The sequence below is a fragment of the Pocillopora verrucosa genome, chromosome 4 (genome assembly GCF_036669915.1).
Source record: "Pocillopora verrucosa isolate sample1 chromosome 4, ASM3666991v2, whole genome shotgun sequence".
In the NCBI taxonomy this organism is placed as follows: Eukaryota; Metazoa; Cnidaria; class Anthozoa; order Scleractinia; family Pocilloporidae; genus Pocillopora; species Pocillopora verrucosa.
The window spans coordinates 17,964,905-17,986,654 of record NC_089315.1 but is presented as its reverse complement, the minus strand read 5'-3'; the positions used below and the strand labels follow the sequence as shown (position 1 = coordinate 17,986,654).

General features: G+C 36.6%; 2 protein-coding genes across 3 annotated transcripts; both read left to right on the top strand.

The window, feature by feature from the left end:
• Positions 1-1,696: 1,696 nt before the first annotated feature.
• LOC131769178 (5'-nucleotidase domain-containing protein 3) lies at positions 1,697-13,713 on the top strand. Its single transcript, XM_059084931.2, has 16 exons — positions 1,697-1,858; positions 2,225-2,400; positions 4,347-4,421; positions 5,672-5,727; positions 6,249-6,342; positions 6,584-6,661; positions 7,026-7,082; positions 7,915-7,975; positions 8,652-8,754; positions 9,193-9,297; positions 9,836-9,920; positions 10,033-10,119; positions 10,367-10,420; positions 10,823-10,909; positions 11,431-11,498; positions 11,761-13,713. The coding sequence occupies exons 1-16, from the start codon at positions 1,705-1,707 to the stop codon at positions 12,008-12,010; spliced, it is 1,590 nt and encodes a 529-aa protein (XP_058940914.2). The 5' UTR covers positions 1,697-1,704; the 3' UTR covers positions 12,011-13,713.
• Positions 13,714-14,509: 796 nt separating this feature from the next.
• Positions 14,510-19,864, top strand: LOC131769166 (uncharacterized). Of its 2 annotated transcripts, XM_059084918.2 has the most exons (8): positions 14,510-14,679; positions 15,575-15,725; positions 16,698-16,888; positions 17,018-17,097; positions 17,248-17,446; positions 17,839-18,059; positions 18,825-19,302; positions 19,581-19,864. In XM_059084918.2, the coding sequence occupies exons 1-7, from the start codon at positions 14,606-14,608 to the stop codon at positions 19,280-19,282; spliced, it is 1,374 nt and encodes a 457-aa protein (XP_058940901.2). In that variant the 5' UTR covers positions 14,510-14,605; the 3' UTR covers positions 19,283-19,302; positions 19,581-19,864. The 2 variants fall into 2 exon arrangements, with proteins under 2 accessions (XP_058940901.2, XP_058940899.2); XM_059084916.2 differs by having other exon boundaries at positions 18,825-19,864.
• The last annotated feature ends 1,886 nt before the right edge of the window (positions 19,865-21,750 follow it).

Sequence of the window (21,750 nt, the reverse complement as noted above, 5' to 3'; positions counted from 1 at the left end):
AAACTACAACTTTGAATGTGATTGGCTTATTGAAACTGTCTGATAAGAAACTGTCCGATAACATTATGTCAAGTGAAATGGTTGAAAATAGGGTTTTTTTTAACCAATCACCATCGAGGAAATTGTAATTTTTAGGATTAAGGACGTTACCAAAAACTCATACTCGCGACCGAGACAGGTTTTGTTTGTACAGTTAGTGACAATAGATGTAACTGACAGTTGATCCTTTTGTTGTAGAAAAAGATTTTGTGGATAAATGAATGCATATTTAATTATTTGTCTCACGATGGACAGTCAGGCTATCAATTGCATCGAACCTTTTGTTTCAAACATGTAATCGGTGTAGATCAATATAAGCTGCATGCTTCTTTTGCATATACAAATCGATCGTAAACGAGGGTCGGTGTCGCGCATAACTGCTTTGAAAGTGCTCCAAATCTTATTGGAAAATAAATCACGGTTTTTCGGCAACGATTCACCGCAAGTCGCTGAAATAACATCTTCGACTCCCTAATTGCAAGTGCGATAACAAACTCGCGAATCTTCACTTCGGAATCCTGGGGTTGTTGTAAACGCGGGCTCTTTTTCGACCACGGCTGGGCGGGTTACCTCGCCTAGCTGGGGTCCCCTCCCTCTGTATAAAGAGGCCTCAAGACTCTGAAAAATTCTTATGATCTCCCCTGATTGGTAGTTAACCGGCTATCAATGTTCTATAGTCCACCTTTTATACTCTGTGTACGACGACTGACTCCCCCTCTGTTCCCCCTGAAAATCAGTGATCCTCTAAAATCCTCTTCCCACCCCCCCCCCCTTCCCAGGCGATATGAATAATGATCGGTCCCTACGATTTTTTGGTCACACAATGAGTCACACTTAGCGCTCCTTAGCTCCTCGTGGTGAACAAAATCACTTCACTTTACTGTCCTCAGAGAGATCAATAAGGAAATTCTCCTTACAATTGCAGAACAGAATATGAAAGCGATCTTCCCAGTAATTAACACGACAGCGGTAGCGAAATTAAAATAATGCCTAAAACAAAAATTCAGGCCTGTACGGGATTTGAACCTTTTTTTTCTACTCCTCAAGTAGTCTTCATTGCTGCAAAGATTGCTTTCATATTCATTTCGTCATCCGCAGTTCACATATATGATTTTCATATATTCACAGTCAATGTCAGAACAATGGAAAGCAGATTGTTTACGTTAAAAAAATGAAAGAAAATCATCAGTTAGGAAAAATATCTGAACACCAAATTCTCAGAAGTAACATTGCGAAAAAATGCATGTTAGACAGTAATAAGCAGACAATATCACTATCTTGGTAATACAAGGGTCAAAAAGACCACACTCGCTACCCGAGGCAAGCTGAAACAAAGATAGTGCTGTCTGATTTTAAAGCTGTAATTTCTTTGGCCAATCGGAGCGAGCATTGTTTATCGATATGTCGTCTAGTTTACTGTGGGTGCTGAAACCTTTCCCCCTTTTTTCGTTTCGAAGGATTTAAGTTACTCTTCTCTGGGAAGTTGATGTGCTAATACAATAATTTTTTTTTCTTTTAAAAAAAGCAAAACCGAATCGAAACAACTCCTAACAACAAACAAACGCAAACATCAATGCAGCTTTCGATCAAAGAAACGAACCCTCTCCTCCCTGACAAGCCCGTGGGTCACCCGGACGAGGTGGTTGTCATACAACATGGTTCAACATGGCGGGCTTTCGCCTGTTTAGGGGTTATGCTCAACGTACCCCTAAATTTCTTGCTTGTTTTCAAGTTGCTCGTGGTGAGGTTCACACAAAAGCTGTGAGGACTATCGAGGAATTGGAAAGTGTGTATAACGAACGGAAATGCTTCATAAACGGTAAATTATGTTACCATTGAGCCCAAGTAGTTTTGTGAACAAGTCCATGTTTTCAATAGCGTTGCATTTAGTTAGCGGGTATTTGCATCCTTGCCTGGAACAACTGAGATTGGAAAGCTTCACAGTTGCCTCAGTTAGCTCGCGGAGTGGAATGTCTGGTTGAATTAAAGCTGTGTGTAAAATCATACTTATTTGCACTTTATCATATATACAGCTGACAGGATTCATTGTACTCCTACTGTTCCTTTTGTGAATTTCTCCATGTATAAACTTGAAACATTATATTATGGCATTTAGCTGTGATAACCCTTCACTAAAACTGTAGTCGTGTATACCAGAGTGACAGTTCAATTTTTTCTTTTTCAGAGTCAAAAAATTATACCCTCATAGATGAGCAAACGATCTTTGCCAATAATGAGCTTGGCCTTCGGCATATTGAAGTGTATGGGTTTGATTATGATTACACACTGGCCTCTTACTCCAACACACTTCACTACCTCATTTATGATCTGGCAGTAAAAGAGCTGATTTCTACATATGGGGTAGGAATAATAACATTATGCTTTTAATTTCAATACACAATCTGTGATGCATAAATAGGTAATGCTGAGCTGAATTTAGAAAAGTTGATCAAGTCGAGGATATGATCTTGATGTGATGCCAAAAACTCAGTACTAGCTAACCAAAGAATGTATCAATTGAAGCAATGATCATTGCAGGTGAGCTGCAATTTAACCCTTTTAACTCCCAGAGGTGATTAAGATGATATCTATACATTATCCAGCAAACAAGTGATGAGAATACTCAAACTTATCAGGTGGAAGTTGATCTTGATCAAACACCAAATTCTTGTCGCAAATTTATAAGTAAATGTGTGGCAGCTGGAAGGGAAAATTAACAGTTAGATCTTGGAAGTTAAAGGGTTAAGCAGTAATTTTGCAGAAAAGAAACCTGAGAAAATGCAGTGCCTCCCAGATACTACATGTAGTTGGGTGCTACTACCAATTTAGCCGTGGAGCTACATGTCAAGAGCAAGGCACTTTTCAGAGGATTCTTCTTTCCATTGGAAACTGGTCATAATTTTATGAAAGTTCACAAATAGGCTTCTTTTCTGCATTTGCTTATTCTGCAGCTCATCTACAAGGATTATTGTTTTATTTGACTTTAATCCACAGGTCAAATGAAATTTGTTGAATGAAAAATAATGATCAAAGAAATGTAAGTTGGAAGAATTGCCTGCGAGATCCCAAAAATGAGCATAATTGTGTTCATGACTTCCCTATAAAATCTTATGTTATATTGATCATGGAAAAAGTGACAGAAGGATATGCTCAGTAGATGATTGAGACTCGAAATGAAATATTTTGTATCCATCAGAAGTTAGATATTAGTTATGTATTGAGAGTGCCGTGATAATTCCACTCATAATCTTGTCTTAATATTAAATACTGTAAATTCCAGGATATAAACTCATCCAGGGCCCATCGATTTGGGAAAACCTCCTCAGTGTTTTTTTTTTAATAAATATCTTGACATTTAGTCTTAGCTACCTTACTCTCTTTTCCATAAATAACACAAATTTTACCACAGAACAGTCAAACCAAGTATAGAGAAGAATATTTAATTTTGCTGTGTTGTCAGTTACTGTGTTACTGACACATAAAAATTGAAATTGAAGTCTTATCCTGGGTGTGTTACATTACCTACATACCGTTTTCAACACCTCTTTATTGTGCGTAAGTTTAGCTCATATTCTTTGTTAGATGATGTCCACCCAAATTTCTTTAAGACTTATATGAGCCAAGGACTTCTTCTTGTTATTCATTAGTAGCCTTTTGTGAAATTGTTCTGGTGATTATAGAGATGCACGTGCTCTGGTTGGTCAAGGATTGGGTCATATCTTGCCATAATTACCTCACTCAAGGTGTTTAGCATTTCAAATGGCTGTCTGGTGTCCTGTCAGGAAGTGATCAACATGATATAAGAAAATTCAATTCCAAAGAGTGCAGAAGATGCTTCACACTTTTCAAAAGAGAGATACAAAGTTTATGCTGATTGAATCAAATAAACCTATTAAATTCTAGTGGAGGTTGTCTGCTTATCTCAGTACAAAAAATAAAAACAATTTTAACAGAATGGTTTCAACAACAGAATTAGAAAGCACCTGAGCAGTTATACTAGAACAATTATTTGCCTTAAGTTAATTGATTATTGTTGAATAATTCCTTCAACTTTGTCTCAAGGATTATTCAACAATTGTCACTTAGCATGCAGTAAATAATTGTAACAGTATGTGCAATATGATTAGTCAATTTAGCACACCATATTTAACTGAATGGCACACTAAATTCAAAAGTTTGTTCTAATTAAAATCTTCCACCTGGATTTGAACCCAGAGATAAAATAAATACATCTTACTAACCTCATTTTCTTTAGTAATTGTGCCATGTATAAATAATAATTTCTTGAATATTCTTTTAATCTCAAGTATCCAAGAGGGATTGAAGTCATGAAGTATGACCCTCATTTTGCCATTAGAGGACTTCACTTTGACACCAGCAGTGTATGTATTTAACTGATGACATGGAAGACTCTTTTATGGCTAAATTGATACAGGAATCTTGAGTCTTTTTTTCACATGTGTTCAAAGGAAGAGAAAATTCAGCTTATGAGCCAGAGAGCCAATACTGCCATAGTTGATTTGGGTTTCAGTAGCACAGGGTGGCCAGGAGTATCACCACACCCTTCTTGACGTAATGCTTGTCTCTAGAAGGGATTTCCTGACAGTATGCTGGTACCTTATGTTCCCTTGATGGAGAGAGACGCTGTTGGAATTCAGGGTCTCTCTGTAAAAACTGAGTTTCAATCATGCTACACCCTTCTTGATGTGATGCTAGTTTATCCCAGGGGTTTCCTGACAGTTTGCTTGTACCCCTATACTCTCCTGGGTAGAGAGAGATAGGGTGAGAGTTCTGGGTCCCTCTGCAAGCACAACACAAAGGCTAGGTCAGGGTTTGGATCCTTTACTCTCAACTCAAAAACCAATGTGTCAATCACTAGTGCTTAAAACTACTCTCATTAAAGTAAATTGGCTGCTGTAAAGAGTTTCTCAACCAGACCTATTGGGCTAGTCCTTCTTCATTTGCTCTGAAAAAGGGCTAATGCTTGAAATGTTGGCTTTGAAAACTCTTTACGGTGTCTAATTTACATCATCAGCCCACGTGATAAAACCATTTATCTAACAATGCCCTCTCAGACACAGCACCAAAGTTTCTTTAGAAACTCACCCTCTTTACTCTTACTTACTAAAACTTTGTAACTCCTGTAACTGATTTTTGGTACAAGGTTTTCTGTAATTAGAAAAATGTATCCCCTGAAATGTTTTTGTCAATGTGTGGTTAGATTTTTAAAGAAAGAGCATTAAAAACTTGGTGAGACTCTGACCAGCTTTCTCCTGTGTTATTTAAATCTTTTGCTGAACCAAAAACAAATGAAAAAGGTTTTGTTACTCTGAACAGGAAAGGCAACAAGAAAGCTATTTTTGAAAACATTGTCTTACAAATGAGGAATAAAATGTTAGATATGGGCACTTGCAGAAAACCCCCTTGTCAACACTTTTTTGAAAAGTTAGCTTCCTATTCATACAAGGTAACCATTGAGTCGTTTTGTTCAAATGCAACCAATGCAATCACCTTTTATTAATGCAGTTATTGGGATGATATTACTATGTTGGTCATGATAAAAATGTCTCTTACTTCCAGTCAGACTTTAAATCATAATTAACATTGAAGGGTTGGTTTCTCAAATTCTCAGGGTCTTTTGCTCAAAGTTGATGCATTCCACAACATTATGTTGGGTTCAGTTTATAGGTAAGGTTAATGTTGGTGTTAGTGTATGCACTCAAATGCAAAAACATTGACACCCAAAGAGCATTTAAAATGATCAATGAGACCCTACTGCTTTATGAACCAGTTGTACACGATAATCACCATTAGTAGGGTGACAAAGGGTTTATATTCATGACAAGTGAATTTTTGAAAAATCTGTGTGTGAAACAGGATCATAACCCCTTTGCTACCCACCATTAGTTGATCGTGGTGATTGGTGGAAGCTATCTAAGCTTCCCATAGAGAAAAAGGTTACCATAGAGAGAGATTTTACAATGATAATGAGACAAGTGAATTACTGATTATGTCTCTGTGCGAAAATTTCTCAGAAAGCTGTTTGGTCTTATCATTTATGGATTATGCATTTTTGGTGCATAGTTTTTGCAATCTAGTGTAATTTATTACTTCCTTATGTACAAACAATTTTGGGTTTAATGTCATATAAGCAAACTGCAGCTCAATCAATGTCATTGTATGCTGAAATTTGAATCATTGAATTGTAGGGGATTACAACCTGTACCCAATGATGAAGTGTTTAAAATTTACGAAGGAACACATCTCGCCATAACAAAGATCAACCCTTCCAATTTTCTCAATGTAAGTTTGTTTTGAGGATCAGAAACTGTGAATAGGTGACTCACTGGATGTCAGGTTAAAATGATTGTAAACTAATTTTATTTGTATGTTGTTGTTTTTTCCTTATTCAAGGAACATTTCATGATCCTTAAAGAAAGAAAAATACAAAGCAGAACTTGATTAAGTTGAAATCATTTCAACCTGCAGGGTAGATATATGATCTGAACTGATACAGCTTTTTTTTTTTTGGTGATTTTTCTAGGGCCCAAGGCGGACCATGCATCATATGATTGATCTGTTTTCATATCCAGAGATGGTCCTCATATCCAACGTCATTGAGGTGTTTAGTGGTCCTTATCAGTTTTTCTACAATTAAGTTACTAGTAGTTGGCTGTTAGTTGGCCCACAAATTTTTCTAAGGAGTTGTTTTTCATAATTACCTCAGTAAGATAAGAGTTACATTAGAGACTGTTCTTTTGGACCTCATAGCACCAGTCTTAGAAATTGTTTACTTCAGCAAGGATATGCTTAGGAAATTAGATGGCTCAGATGATCAATATGGTGCTCTGTGACTTTAGTTAAAGGCTGGGTGCTATTGTAGAATAGAACGATTTCTTTCAGTAGGGCATAACAATTTTTTCATTTTTGGAATTTACTGTAAGTTATGTATACATTAATTGTTATTTTTGTTTGTTTTGCCACAGTTTTTCCAACAAAGAGGTATCCCTTATGATCCAGAGTATTTGTTTCGTGACTGTCAGGTAAGTAACCATTAGGAATTGTTTTAATCACAAAGAAGAGCTTTGAATGATAGGGCAACTGTAAGTCACTTTCAGATCAAGTCTGTAACATTAAACCTTTGACCCCTAAGGAGTGACCAGCATCCAATTTCTCCTTACAATATCACCCCTGAATCACACATTAAGGTCACAAGAATAAAGATGATGATCACTAACTTCAGAGACTTGTGATTGTTAGAACAAATTCTCCTTGTCAACACCTAAGGAAATGTTTAGAGAACAGTATGGAGAACATGCAAGCTGATGTTAACAGTCAAGACCTTTTAGATATGGATTGACTAAAAAGGGTGCATGCCACATCTCTTCTTTGTTCTTTTATTGTCACACAAGTACTTGCTTCAGAGTACACTTTATTTTCTGATGAACATAAATTTCAACATTAAATTTTTGAACCCAAAATATTGTTTTTAAAGGTCTCCATGATAGATCTATCATCACTATGATGATTATTACAAATTATACCTGTGGCTGCTGAAGGAGAAGGAACATTTCTTTCAGAATTGAAGCCATTCTTTGTATAGCATTATTATTGTTTGAGAGGGAAGTTAAAATAAGCTGATAACAAACCTTTATTTTCTTAAATTTTATGGTCTAAATTTTGGCTTGATGTTTTGAAATCAAATAGAACAGCACATTTGTAAAGCAAACAAAAAAATGAAAAAAAAATACACAATAAAAGAATGGTTTTTTTGTTAGGAAAAAGGAGAGACTTTCAAATAGTGTCTCTCACGTTTTCCTTTGAAAGGTTTGAAACAGATGGCACTGACATTAATGTTTCTTTATCTTAATTCAGCAAGCAGTGCAAAATGTTCACAAATCAGGAAAGATGTATCAGGCAGTCATAAATGATATAGGTAAAGTATTGAAGGGATATGGTATCATCTTGATCAATATTATTTTAACCCTCTGACCCTGAGAGCAATAAGCTTCTAATTTCTCTCCATCACATCATCCCTGATTCAAACATTTAAGGTCATTAGAATAGAGGAGATGATCACCAGCTAAAGAATCTCTTAATTGATAATAATTATGTTAGTTCTAAGAATTTGGTATTGGATCATCTAATAATCCCCTAGTATTTTTCTCTATTTTCATCACTTGTCTGCTTGATATTGTATTGATACTATAATGAGAAATTTTGTCTTGGTCACTCGTGGGAGTTGCATGTTGTTCTTCAGTAGCATCATGGATGATACAAGGGTGATGCCTGAAAAAAAATTTGCATCATTTTCCAGCTCCTTAATATGCACAATTGTGTTTTGAGTTTGTTTGTGTATTTTATTATAATATTTTGTTATGTTAAGACTGTTTTTATAGGCCCCCATTTAAACCAGCCTTAAGCTGAACTGGGCCAGCCTATTTAAATATTGCTAATAAATGAGTACCAAAATAAGTATCAGCAAAATTATGTAAAGCACAACTCTTAATCAGTAGCCGAGTTGTATACCACTTAAATAAAACAGGGAAATGCTGAGTAATATATGTGGTACAGTAACTGTAAAATGTCGAATTGGTGACTTTATTTGATAGATAAATACCTTAAGAAGAGTCCTCATCTGGGAGAACTACTCCAGAGGCTTGTTTCATCAGGGAAAATGCTTTTCTTAATCACCAACAGTGGCTTTGAGTTTGTGTAAGTACTTACTAATAATCAAAATTTAAAGATTACATGAAGAGACTGTGATTTTTTTTGTAAGGCTTTACTTTCAACTGGCTGTTAGCGTATTTCAATAGGCTAAGATTGGAAAACTCATCAAAGCTTACATTGCTGCCCTAACTGTACTTTTGTACACCTGTTGACACCTCAAATGTGGATGTGCAGAATTTTTTCAGTGGTGATCCCTGTAGAATATTTTACTCCTGGCTTTGGATTAAAAAATATCTGCAACTTCCATTAATCCTATTTACCCACAGGTCTGCAGTGTGTGCAGTTTCAAATGTGTTTTCTAACAGTCTTCTTGGGAGACTATTAAAAGAGTCCCTTAGATATGTGTGGGCTTACCTGAAATAATCCTTAATTGTACGTAACAGAGTCGGTATTTATGTTATTTTTCTGTTGTTCCACAACTAGGAAGAAAGGTATGGATCACATGATTGGTAAAGGATGGCGTGATCTATTTGATGTTGTTATAACACAAGCTCGCAAGCCTTCCTTTTATCATCAGCAGGCATCAAGGTGGGTATTGTGTTGCTTTCAAGTGCAATTTAATTTTTATTTCCTCCAAACAAACAATTACAGTTATCCATTTGGTCAAAGGGAAGAGTGGAGACTGCAATGGCTCCCAACTGCTGGTTTCAGTAATTAACATTATAGAACTGTTGCTCACATTCTTGTTTTTTTCCCCTCAAGGAAACAAGCAGATACTTAATACCTAACAGAGTGAATTTCCTCTGTAACTCTTGAACCCCCAATAGTGACAAGTATCTAATTTCTCCTTACAGTGTCAACCCTGAATCAAACATTAAGGTCATGAGAATAAAGAAAGTGATGACCAACTAAAGAAGCTCTTTTTTTTTTTTTTTTTCTGGTAAAAAAATTCTCTTTGTGAGAACCTTAGGAAATGTATGGGGAACTTTAAGGAGAATATGTATACTGATATTAGGGTGTAAAAGGTTACTGTTTTTTCCACAAATGGTTATAGGATATAAAAGTATCTATTGTGGATTAACATTTAGTTTCTGATTGATCTGATCAACATTAAATTAATTTACAGACCTTTTAGATGCGTGGACACAAGACTATATCGTCCAATGTGGCAGAAGGTTTCAGCTTTGTGTAAAGGACAAGTTTATATTGAAGTGAGTGACATTTAAGAAAGTCTGCTTCCCATACCACATACTTGCCAGCCTGCACGTTTGAGTTATTTTTTTTTTAATTGTTTATTCATTTCTCATCAAAATCATGTTTCAGGGAAATATTGAGCAGTTCATAAAGTTTACTGGCTGGTACGGTCCAAATGTGCTGTACTTTGGTGATCATGTTTACAGTGATTTAAGAGTGAGTTGGATTGTCTATAATTGTTTTCAATTTTATATAAACATTCGGACATAAACCAAGAAGAAAGATAAACCAATTCATTAGATTTCTATCCGTAGTCATGAATCATCCGTAGTCATGAATCATCCGTAGTCATGAATCATACTCCGGTATCTTTTGGTTTAAATGGGGGCCTGTTTTCTTTACTCGTTGGATATTGCACTTTGTGTTCTGAAATTCTTTTTCCTGTTTATTATGTCTATTTTAGGATCCTGTTCTTCACCATGGGTGGAGAACTGGGGCCATCATCCCGGAACTAGAGGTATTTGCTATCAGCTTTTCTTACTGACATATGGATAATTGAAAAGAGCAGCCTCCCTCTACCGACTGTTGGCCGATTGTCGGCCGACTTGTAACCGACAGGCTTCCGATAGCTTACCAGTTGGCTTAAATTTTAATTATATTGTACAGCAATAATAGTTAACGTCCAAAATAAAACTAAAAAAAAGCGGTTAATTCTATATTACCTACATATGTTTTTTCTCTCGTGTGTCTTGTTTCTACTTGCTATGCGTTTAGATCAGGTGGAGACTCGGACTTTTACTTTCTTCACTCTCGTGACAAAGCAACAGTATTTCCCTACTGTTTGAAGTAAAGCTTGTGAAGGTAATCATTAATCTACTTCACGTTAAGAATTGTTATTTTCTCTTTTCTTTTTTGGCAGAGTGAAATCAAGAACGGCAACTCACTGGAGTTTCAGCGTTCTGTGGTGTGGCTGACCAATCTTCAAGATTTAATCCTCCAACTGAAGGTCAGCAGCTTGCGAACAGGTCCTCATTATAAGCGCTTCAGTATGTGCGTTTCTTCATCTCTAAGAGAGTATGAGCTCTTGAGGAATGTGAGCTAGCAGAGGTTTGCAAGGGGTTAAGTCAACTCGTCTCCAATCTTCTCACGGGCGGAGAAACGTGCGTCTTGTAGCACTGATAATCAGGGCCTTCCCGCGGGCTAAACGTCAGTAGCGCACTTTAGTGATCAGATCCCATCAGCAGGGTTGTATTTGTCGTCTGGCTGTAAAATAAGCTATAACAATTCTTTAACCATGTGAACATCGTATTGGTTAGGAAAGGTACAATAAACTGTAATGTGAAGAGGCTACTAGGTAGAGCTATCATGTAAAGCTTCACTTAGAGGTAATGTTGTCCAAGTGTAAGATGTCACTTTGTAATAATGTACTGTAAGAATCCAGAATTTTTTGCACTAATACTCTTATAACTCTTGTACCTAGAAAATCGTCAGAACTGTTACAAACAAAGTTTACCTATTTTCCGACAGGCCTTTCCTCCAAGCAGTAAACGGGCTCAACTTACTGACGAATGGAAACGAGAAAGAAGAGAACTCAAGTAAGAAAAACTCATATGAAAGTCACTGACAATTCTGCCGCGTTCGCGCAGCCATTACATTGTGTAATTCTGGTGAATTTACTGACAATTCTCCTGCGTTTGCGCAGTCATACACACATTGTACCCTGCATTTGAATAGTGTAGGAGACAAAATATGTGGAAACTCCTTCTTACAATCTTTTTTCATTTTAATGTTTTCTCCGGTGTCATTTTGTGGTCGCTACGCACAAAGAAACTTAAAAATGGATTTATTGTATTGCAGGTTGAAGTTGAAAGCGCTGTTTAACCCCAGATTTGGAAGTGTTTTTCGGACATACACCAACTCGACGTATTTCACTCGCCGCTTAGTACGGTTTGCTGATCTTTACATGTCGTCTGTTGAAAATCTGCTTAATTATCCTTTGAACTACACCTTTTACCCACGAAGGGCTGCTCTTCCTCACGAGGCTGTGCTGGATTTTAGAACTAATCGAGTTCCGCAATACCAGACATATCCGAGCGCAAAGAACTAAATAGTATCGTTGCTTTTCAAAGGGCGTTTTGACTTGTGCGTTTTCCACAAGAATTTATTTGGTAACAAACCGTTGGGTGTTTTGGGAGTTTAATTAATAGATATTAATCCTTTGACCCCTTAGAGTGATTAGCATCTAATTTCTCCTTACAATACCACCCCAGAATCACACATTAATGTTGCGAGGATAAAGGAAATGATTAAATGAAGAAGTTCTTGATTGTGAAACGAGATTTTACCATGTAAAGAAGATGGTATCCGCTTATTGACCTTCGAGGCCTCAACGTATACATTTTGCACCAAAAACGTTTAATTTGTAAGTGAGGGTAACCATACTTGCTACATGAATACTTAACTTTAATTTATTTTATCTCTCAATCGGTTAGTATGTACGCCATGGTTGCTCAGTTTAGCGGGCCGTGTTTCATTGCGCGTCCCGCTAAATTCAAAAGTTAGTTTGAAGTGATATTGCCTCCCACCGCTTGAACAGAGAGATATGGTAGATATCTTAAACTCGTTTTCCTAGTCCAAACTGTATGTTACGAAACGTCGTTTTTCCGCTCAGATTTATGGGCCGTACGCCTCGCGCCTGGGCCATCAATCCGAGCGGAAAAACTCGGTCCATTTCCTAGAGTGCGGACCTTGAAGTCGGTTTTTAAGAGGTATGTACTGAAGTCCGACTAAGTTAGATTTTAAACAGACTGCTGTTAAACACTTGGCTGAAAGAAGATCCAATTTATTGCACGTTTTACTTTCATATTCATCAGTCGCTCATCGTATATTTGTGATATAAAACAATAGTCTTTACTTGATGATGAACTTTGCTTTGATATTTGTCCGAAGACATCATCAGTTCGCTTCTCGAAGGTAAATATCCACCGCTGTCACCTACTCTAAGGTGAAAAATGGTTTCAGTATCTTGCACACAAGAACCGAAATTTGGTATTTCTGTCACAATCCTTAAAATGATCGGAAATATAAAACTACGCATTAGTTTGTATCCTTGGCTGCACGGAATTTTACTCGGTAATCATCTTGGTAATCATCTTGGAAAATTACTCGGTAATCAATTGCCCATCAGCGCGCGCGAAAAGCAGCTGTGCATGTGGTATATATTGACTTTGGTTATTTTCGTTGTCAAGTATGATATTGTAAAGATATCTTTAAAATAGTTAAAAGATAGAAATCAATTATATTTTTGTTTCCAACAGAGGTTCCTACTTTGTTAGTGTGAATTGCTTTTCATGAAACAAATTCTCACCCAAAGGCGTTACCTCACGGTTTTTCTTTTTCAAAAAGTTTTGTCCGAATTTTTGACAGACTGACATTTACAATCCGTATTTATTCTTTCCAACCTTAATCGTTCTCTATTTTTCATCTGTGTATTTTATCTTTCAGTAATAACACTGACATTTTTTTGGTTTGAAAGTTCAGTTTCACGTCGAAGAAAACCACCGAAAACATCGCGAGATAGCGCCTGTAATATTGGGTATAAAGAAACTTAAATATTATCATTATTATTAAGAGAATTTATTTATCTTTTCAGACCATAGGAGGTCTTTTATTTTGGGAAAAATTTATCTTGACTTCAAAGACCTGTGTAGAGAACTTTTTAATCATTATACATAATTTAGTTTACCTTTGCAAAAACGAAAGAAAAGCCTCGAACTTGAAGTAGAAAGAGAGGCATTTTAGAACGAAATAAAGAGCTATATGATAAACAAAGATAACAGACTCCTTATCTTAATGCTCATGGTTTGAAGTAAAGAAATGGATCTGACCACAGACAGCCCAAGCTCCAGCTCTGGAATGATCATCTTGCGTAATAAGAGTTATGGCGAAAATTTAAGAGTTTGTATGGGAATATTTACGACCGCTCTTAGGAAACCTTGCCCTCATTCATATTGTAATTTCAAATTGTGAACATCTTTAAGAGTAATGACCCAAAGCCTTACGCTCTACATGATTCCAATTTTTCTTTCCGAGGTAAAACACGGTCAAATGCGGCAAACACATTATCAGATACTGGGTACCACTAATGTGGTCTTAATTAAATGGCGATAAGAGAAATTCACCCCCCTTAGACGACTAAGACAACAAAATTGCACGAGCTCGTTGGGAAAGAGCAATTTTTTAGTCACTGAAAGATTTACATGTGCTTATTAAATCAAAATACAAGAGTAATCATGCTCTTACTTAATAGTTATGTACGTAAAAAAACATCAGAAAGGCAAGACAGACGAAATTTTGAAAGCGTGCGCGCGCTATTTGTAATTTGCGCTCGTCTTTGCACCCGTGTTACAACTTTGCACTCGTGAGAATGTATTCGTTTTCAGCCGATCAGAAGCGTGTAATTTTTTCTTTGTACTGAAAAGCTCTCAGTGGACAATAAATGATTGTTTTCGCGTGGAACGTGGATTGTGTGAAGTTGGCGCGCGTTCTTTAAAAGCTTGGTTACTAAGCGCAAAACAAAGAAATTTGAATGTATACAAATTAGATAAGACGACGCTTTTTCAAGCGTCCACTTCGGCGTCTGTACGTAGATTACTTTTCTAGACACAAAAATCAATGAAGCTCCTTTGACCATTCAGGAGAAATGAGAGTGGTTTTCCTCTGTAAAGGTTCAAGGGGCGATATCGCTCCTGTTCTATCACTTGCCGTCGGCTTCAAGTAAGTTTTCAAGTGCTTGCTAATCAGCTTATCATTCTCATAATTATTCCATCCTCTTTGCACACCGGTGCAGATACTTATTTGTCAAATATTATGGCTTGTTGCCAGCATCATGCTGTGATTTTAGGTTTTAAGTACTTAGTATTGAGTTAGAATAATATTTGGCATGTGGATGACAATATATATTATCTCCACGTTATGTGTACGTTAGCAAAAGGAAAACAATAATACCACTGTAAAAATATATATATATTTTTACTCGTTTTCATGTTTTACCGTTTTTCAACGGAGACTTCCTTTTATTTGGGTTATGTTCGCGCATAATAGTAAACATCCTGAACTGATTCTCTTTCGATTGACGTCCCCCAAAATGATAAAAAAAATTGCCTTCGTTTTCAGAGACCACTTGCTATGCAAACAATGCTTTGTTTACTCTGATAGAGGTGCACTGTTTCGAACGACTGCTCGTGTTTATCTGCGTTCTAAATTTTACTACATAAGCTATCAAGCGTGTGTTAATTCCTGTTGAATTATTTAGATCAATATCGTTTTGAAAAATAATGTACTTATCCCATTTCGATATGTCTCTTTTGACCATGGTGAGCTAACCTAGGAGGAAATATGCAAGAGTCACATTTTTCGTGATAATTTATCTGTTGTTTTCTTTCTCGAAGGCGTCTTCTACAGGCATTCTAGGTATTTGATTTTTATTTTTTTGACCTTTTTACCAGAAAAAATAGATTTGATAACCTTGTGGATCGAGTGAAGACGTTTTTTAAAATTTTTCTTTTCATAGTTTCCAAATTGTGACGAATGAATAACTTTCCCCTTAATTTGGCGAAGGTCGAGCCAAAGAGTGGAGCGACTATCTTTTGTTTTGTATTCTTTCCTTTAGACAAAACAACCCCACAGATAACTGCACCCTAGCAACTCATGCATGTCACAGACTCAAATTTGACAGCATTCTCAAAAAGAATGATGTGGATTTTATGGCTGTTGATGACCTTGGAAAAGACAGTGGGCCTCGGAGTCTTGAGAAACTAGAGGTAAGTGTTGAGGCAAGTGAAGCCAATAACTAAAGGTAATTAAGTAAGAAAAGTCTAGCCAGTAGCTTAATTAGCATGGGAATAATTTAGCCACTAGCTGTTTAATTCATTGAGAAAGACATTTTGAAATCAGTGGAAGAGCTTTCTTCATTTTGTGACAGTAGTGGTCAAAATGGATATACCGTTGTATGTGATATTCTCATTATGCCCATTTATAAATTACTGAGATACCACAAGTACCCTTATTGGTAAAAATCTATCATTTACTGCACTGGTAAACCTATAAAAGACTAAAATATATTGTGTTTTGTGTTAGGTTTATTTTATTTAAGTAATAGACCACACTTTCTATCAGTTCACCAGTGTAATAACCCATGCAGGATGTTAGGAGAACACTAGAAAATTTTGTTAACTATTCACCTCCACCTTGTGATTTACAAACTTTCCTCATGTTTTTCCAACATCCCACTTGGAAACCAACAGGAGGGGTGGTCTGTGCACACTCAGTGAGGGTGAAACCACAGTTTTACTCTGTCATTCAAACAGGAAAGGAATCAGTCAGTAGAGAAACGAGCATAGATTTTTTGAAGGTCTATATAAAAGTCACAAGTCGATTGCTCTGTTTTTGTCACTTTCTTTTTACTTTTTGTACATGTATTAATTTCAAAATGTTAGAACAATACCTGTTTAATAAAATTAGGTGAGGTCAAAAGGGGGTCACAAAAAGTTACATTTAAACCTTAATTCATCATCCATGTCTCAAAACTGTATTTGACACAACCCCCTTGCCCAATTAGGGTGAGAGGGGATGTTTTCAAAGATACCCCTTTAAAAAAAATAGCAAGTGTGCATTGTACTCATGATTCAGACCCTTTTTGGAGTACAAGTTCGAATGTTTGCAATCGTTATGTATGATGAAATATAAATTGCACTTTATTTTGTATTTCAAACACTTTTTGTTATTTTTATAAGCTTCAAGTATGTAGTGGAAGAGGTTTCTCCAAGAGTCAGCAACAAGATCGCCTCATTGAGATGCACGGGAGTTTGCGAGCCTGCCGAGGGGCAGATGCTATCGTGTTTAACCTCTTTGCTTGCGAGGGATGGTTCATTGCTAAATACTTTGATGTACCATGTGTTGCAGCTTCTCCATTTGCTGTTACCAGGTAAAGAATAACATCAAATTATTTGAAAATGTAACTGAAACTTTTTGAAACTATGATGTTAACCCTGTTATTTGCTTGTACCCAATGATGCCTTTAATTACAACTTTCACATTCTTTAATTTTCTCTAGAACTCCGCCTGTGACATTTGAAAGCAAATTTGTTGATGCTTATCCTGATTTGTACCATCGACTTCGGAACTCAAAACAAGGTGCTGCTTAAAAATTTTTTGTGAATTTTTTTACATTAACCCTAAACCATTTATGAACTAAACAGAACAAATTAGAAAACATTTGTTGGATACTTGTATACATAAGTGCACACACAGAGGAACTTAGCAGTTTTATGTTATAACTCCTAGGAGAAGTGAGTTATGGTGACATTGATCACTGGATGTGGAGACTCTACTTGGATGACTTTGGGGAATTCTGTGACAGTATTGGTCTGCCTGTGTGCCCTTATGCTGAACTGACTCCTGATGACAGACTCCACTCATCTACCACCCTTCTGTATGGGATCAGCCCACAAGTGATTGAGAAGCCTCCTTACTGGCCAGAAAAGTAGGTTCATGCAGTTGGTAATACGATTTCTCAGTTTATCTTTTGTTACAAAAAAGAGGTAGGGACTGGGTTTTGTTTGTGCTATGAGGGTATAGTAAGTTGCACTTTTAGGAGGTAAGGTAATCAGAGATAAACCCACAAAGCCATATGCTGGTAACCTCAAAAGCTTCCCTGCAAAATCTCTGGAATTATCACCCTTGCTACCTCTGAAATTCAGTCTTTACTTTATACCAGGGTTTCAAGAATCAGGAAGCACTCAGATTTTACTGGTGGCCAGCAAAGTCCCAGTCTTAAAACACCCTAGCAATATAAGGAATTGTGCTATCTATCCACTACTCTAAGAATGATGGAACTCATTCAGCCATGTACTAGTTATCTCCTTGTATTTGCAGTGTTGTTCTGTGTGGTTACTGGTTCCTGGAACTCCCAGATGAACCCATTTATGACATCAAGGTGTACCATCCAGCATCAGGTTACAGCACATTGCCAGATTTCTTTTCCAGCTTTAAGGGGAGTGGTGAAAGACCAGTATATATTGGGTTTGGCTCAATGGAAGAGCTGGGATTTTTCTCGAGTGTTGATTGCGTTGAGCTTCTTGGGGTGCTTAATGAAGGTACATCATTCTACTGTTCCTCTTAACTTGAGAGTTAATACTATATAGTTACATACATACTTTAACTTTTCCAAAAACTGAGTGGTTATCATGTACGAGATTCTCTATTTTTACAGGAAATCAAAATTTACTGCTGATGAGATGCTTAATATATGAATATAAGGTCTCGTTCACTTCTAATGCAACATTGGTGGATGAGTTGTTCACAGAAGTACTTCCTAAGAATGGTTTTGAGAAACGACGTCAGTCCATATTTAACAAATATAATCCATATTGTCTTGGACCTGTTCAGTAATTGAATAAAGGTAGCAGATGACAAGGTGCGGCTGGGTGAATCACTGCTGTTCTTATCACATTTTGGCTTCCTCTGTGATCCACAAGTGCACAGCAACATGGAAACAATTTATTTTATGTACTAGTGAATAAGCAAATGTTGCTTGTGGTGACAATATCTATGTGTTTGTTCCCTTGATCATGAGTAAGAACAGATCTAAATGCATGTATAATTTTGCTCTTAGATCTTATTTGTAATTCTCCTTACTGTCTGCCATACATTTCTCATGATGATAGTTTGGTGAATTTGGTAGTGGATCAACTAATAATTTCTTAATTGATATTTTCTCTATTCTTATCACTTGTCTGCTTGATTTAGTATAGATGTTGTTGGGAAAAATTCTGTCTTGGTCACTTGTGGGAGTTAATGGGTCATGTATGGATTTTAACAGTTTTATATAGTCATCCTTTTTTCATTTGTTTGTTTTTCAGGTCTTGTCCAATGTGGGAAAAAAGCACTCTTGCAACTATCCCCCAATTCCAATCTCCTTAAAACATGGGAAATGTTGTGCAAAAACTTTCAGAACTGTAACATCCACTGTCTCATGGAATATGTCCCACATTCTAAGCTCTTTCCACTATGCCAATCTGTAGTGCATCATGGGGGAAGTGGAACAGTTGGTATGGCCCTAAGATGTGGTGTTCCCCAGATTGTGTGCCCTTTTATGTTTGATCAGTCATACTGGGGTGATAAAGTCATGTGGATGGGTGTCGGTGAGTCTGTTGGGCACCCACGGTCACTCAGCGCTGAATCATTTGGTTCAGCCCTTGTCAAGGTGGTTAGCCCAGAGGTTCGTAACATGGCTGCTTCTTATGGCAAAATGTTATTGGGTGAAGATGGTGTTAAGTTTGCTGTGCATCAACTTACAAAAGAGATTAAAAGAAGATAGCAAATTTTAAAGAACTCTTGGTAAGTTGACAGATGATGTAATGACTGTAATGTAAAGGGCACAATAAGTTAAGATTTGTTTTGTATTATTGTTATAAAATTCAGTTTTAGTGACCTGTAGGCATAGTCACCAACAAAACCACAACTGGGATATTTTGTAAGTTATCGTACTGAATAATGTAAATAATATGTATGATTTTTATGGTTCATTGGGTATTTTTTCTTGTTTGCATCAGAGGAGGGAATTTAAGTTATTTAATTTTATGGGTTTTAACAGCTGAAAGCTAATTTTTTCTTAGGATGGGAGAACTTTCAAGTCATGCAAATCTGGCTGGCAAACTTTATGGGGTACCTAGAAAAAATTGTCAAAAAACAAGTACTTTTAAAAAGGTTTCCACCCCAGAATACAAAGTTTTATTGCCAGAGCTGTATACAAATTGTATAAATTGTTGGTAAATTATTTTGTAAATATTTTATTGTGGGTTTTAACTTATTGATTACATTTCTGTAATCGTTATTCTTGTTAGAGTGTAATTTAGATGGCCAAGCCATGTGTTTCCTTAAAAGTTTGAATTAAAGGATGTTTATGATTGATGTTAACTTGACTATCTTGATTATGTGTTCTCTTCATTGCCCACGCAAGTTTTGTCCACCAAACGACAGTCACACATTCACGTGTGGACTAAAGAATAGGGTACATGGGTGCTTGTTTTCAATTTTTACACCCTAACATCAACATGCAAGTTCTCCATACTGTTCTCTATGCATTTCCCTATGGTACTGACAAGGAGAATTTCCCAACAATCAAGAGCCTCATTAGTTGGTGATCAATTTGTTCATTCCCTTCATTCCCATGGCCTTAATGTTTGATACGGGGGTTGTAATATCAGGAGAAATTAGACACTTTTCACACCTAAGGTTTAACAGGTTCATTCATGGGGATGTTATGTGGCCTTACAACTACAGGATATCAAATTTTCTAGATATAAAGTCTATAACTGATTGTACATTAACAAAAACGAAAAACGTGTTGCCAACAAAATTTTCAGCGAAAGTCGCGAATTTTTTACCTGTGTTAAGTGCTCTTGAAGTAAACTGTTGCATTTTTACTGTTTTCAGTACAACTTTAAACTGAATATGCTGGGATTAACAATTGCATAGAACAAAACGTTTTGTTGCACATATTCTTTAACAGTCATTTTACCTTATGGTATGACGTCAGTCATATGCTGTGGTTTAGTTATTGACCTAAAATTTACTCTCTCACCCTCTTCATTTTGATGAATTATGCATTAAACTTAGATTAAACGATTGATCCCCTGCCACCCTTATAAGGTTACGTTCTGTTTCCAGAGCTGTGGTACTGTCTCTGTTTACATAACTAAGGGGGGAGGGATGGGTGGTTTTTCCTTCCCTTCGCTCCATCCTTGATCAAAATACACCTTTCTAGACCTCCCAACGACGAGGACATGTAAGGATTAGCCTTCCTACTAATATTTTATGGCATTTTCTACCAAACTTGCACAACATACAATGGCTCTTTCCACTGTGTTTTCAGCCCGTTTCTAGAAAATTTAGTTGACTGTAATTCGACGTCATTTGAGGTTGTTGGACCTACTTTGAACGGTTGATGTAGAAATGGAGCGTGAGCTCGTTGATGACGTCCCAGGACACGCCCAATATCACGTGACCCAAAACAAACAAAGTGTACGCTTCTCCAAAAGTGTACGGTGCTATTCAAAGTTATTAGTTTCTTATAAATCAGTGCGTTTGTCCTAAGTAATTCTAACATGCATTTAACGTAAACATGAAGACGTGGAAAATGAACACAAACGGTGAGTCATTTCTACCTTACCTCAGTGAGTTCGTTCTTGCGCACTCCAGCTGAATATTTTCAACCCGCCCTGTCCAACCTTCAACGAGGATCTGATGTGACAAGGATGTGCTACTCGTTTTTAAAGCAGTCATACGATACAATGGGTTTGCCGAAATCTAATTATTTTAAGGAGAATTGTTAGGATTGTTGAGCTCGCCACTAAACGACTATTTAGTGTGAAATCACGTTTACTTGATAAACTATATCTATGTTTGTTTGTATGTACATGCCACTTTGTTACGATGAATTTAAGGAAAGCTTGAAGCTGAAACCTGAAGGTCTTTTACGCGATTTTAAAACGTATTGAGCTGAATAAACTGCCATTTTTTTATGAGGTCAGGTTATTCTCTGGTATTTTACTGCGTATCCTGTATTTCATATCATAGCTCACAATTGGCTAATAGAATAGAATAGCAAGCTCTTTCTTCTGTAACATGTTTCGACACTGATGCAGATTGAGAAACAGCAGCCTGTTGTTAACTCAAAATTTTCCGTGAGAAAAAAGAACGATGTATCACAAAGTACTAGCTAATGACGTCATATACTTCTGTAATGACTAAAAAATTCTGTTTAAGCAAAATGATGTTTTTAAT

Bases quoted from the DNA above. Each gene is read 5' to 3' on its own strand.
- LOC131769166 (XM_059084918.2), top strand. From the start codon at position 14,606: ATGAGAGTGGTTTTCCTCTGTAAAGGTTCAAGGGGCGATATCGCTCCT. The intron at 14,680-15,574 runs GTAAGTTTTCAA...TCTTTCCTTTAG, and splicing joins TCACTTGCCGTCGGCTTCAA to ACAAAACAACCCCACAGATA. The intron at 18,060-18,824 runs GTACATCATTCT...TTTGTTTTTCAG, and splicing joins TCTTGGGGTGCTTAATGAAG to GTCTTGTCCAATGTGGGAAA.
- LOC131769178 (XM_059084931.2), top strand. From the start codon at position 1,705: ATGGCGGGCTTTCGCCTGTTTAGGGGTTATGCTCAACGTACCCCTAAA. The intron at 7,976-8,651 runs GTAAAGTATTGA...TTTATTTGATAG, and splicing joins GGCAGTCATAAATGATATAG to ATAAATACCTTAAGAAGAGT. The intron at 9,298-9,835 runs GTGGGTATTGTG...ATTAATTTACAG, and splicing joins TATCATCAGCAGGCATCAAG to ACCTTTTAGATGCGTGGACA.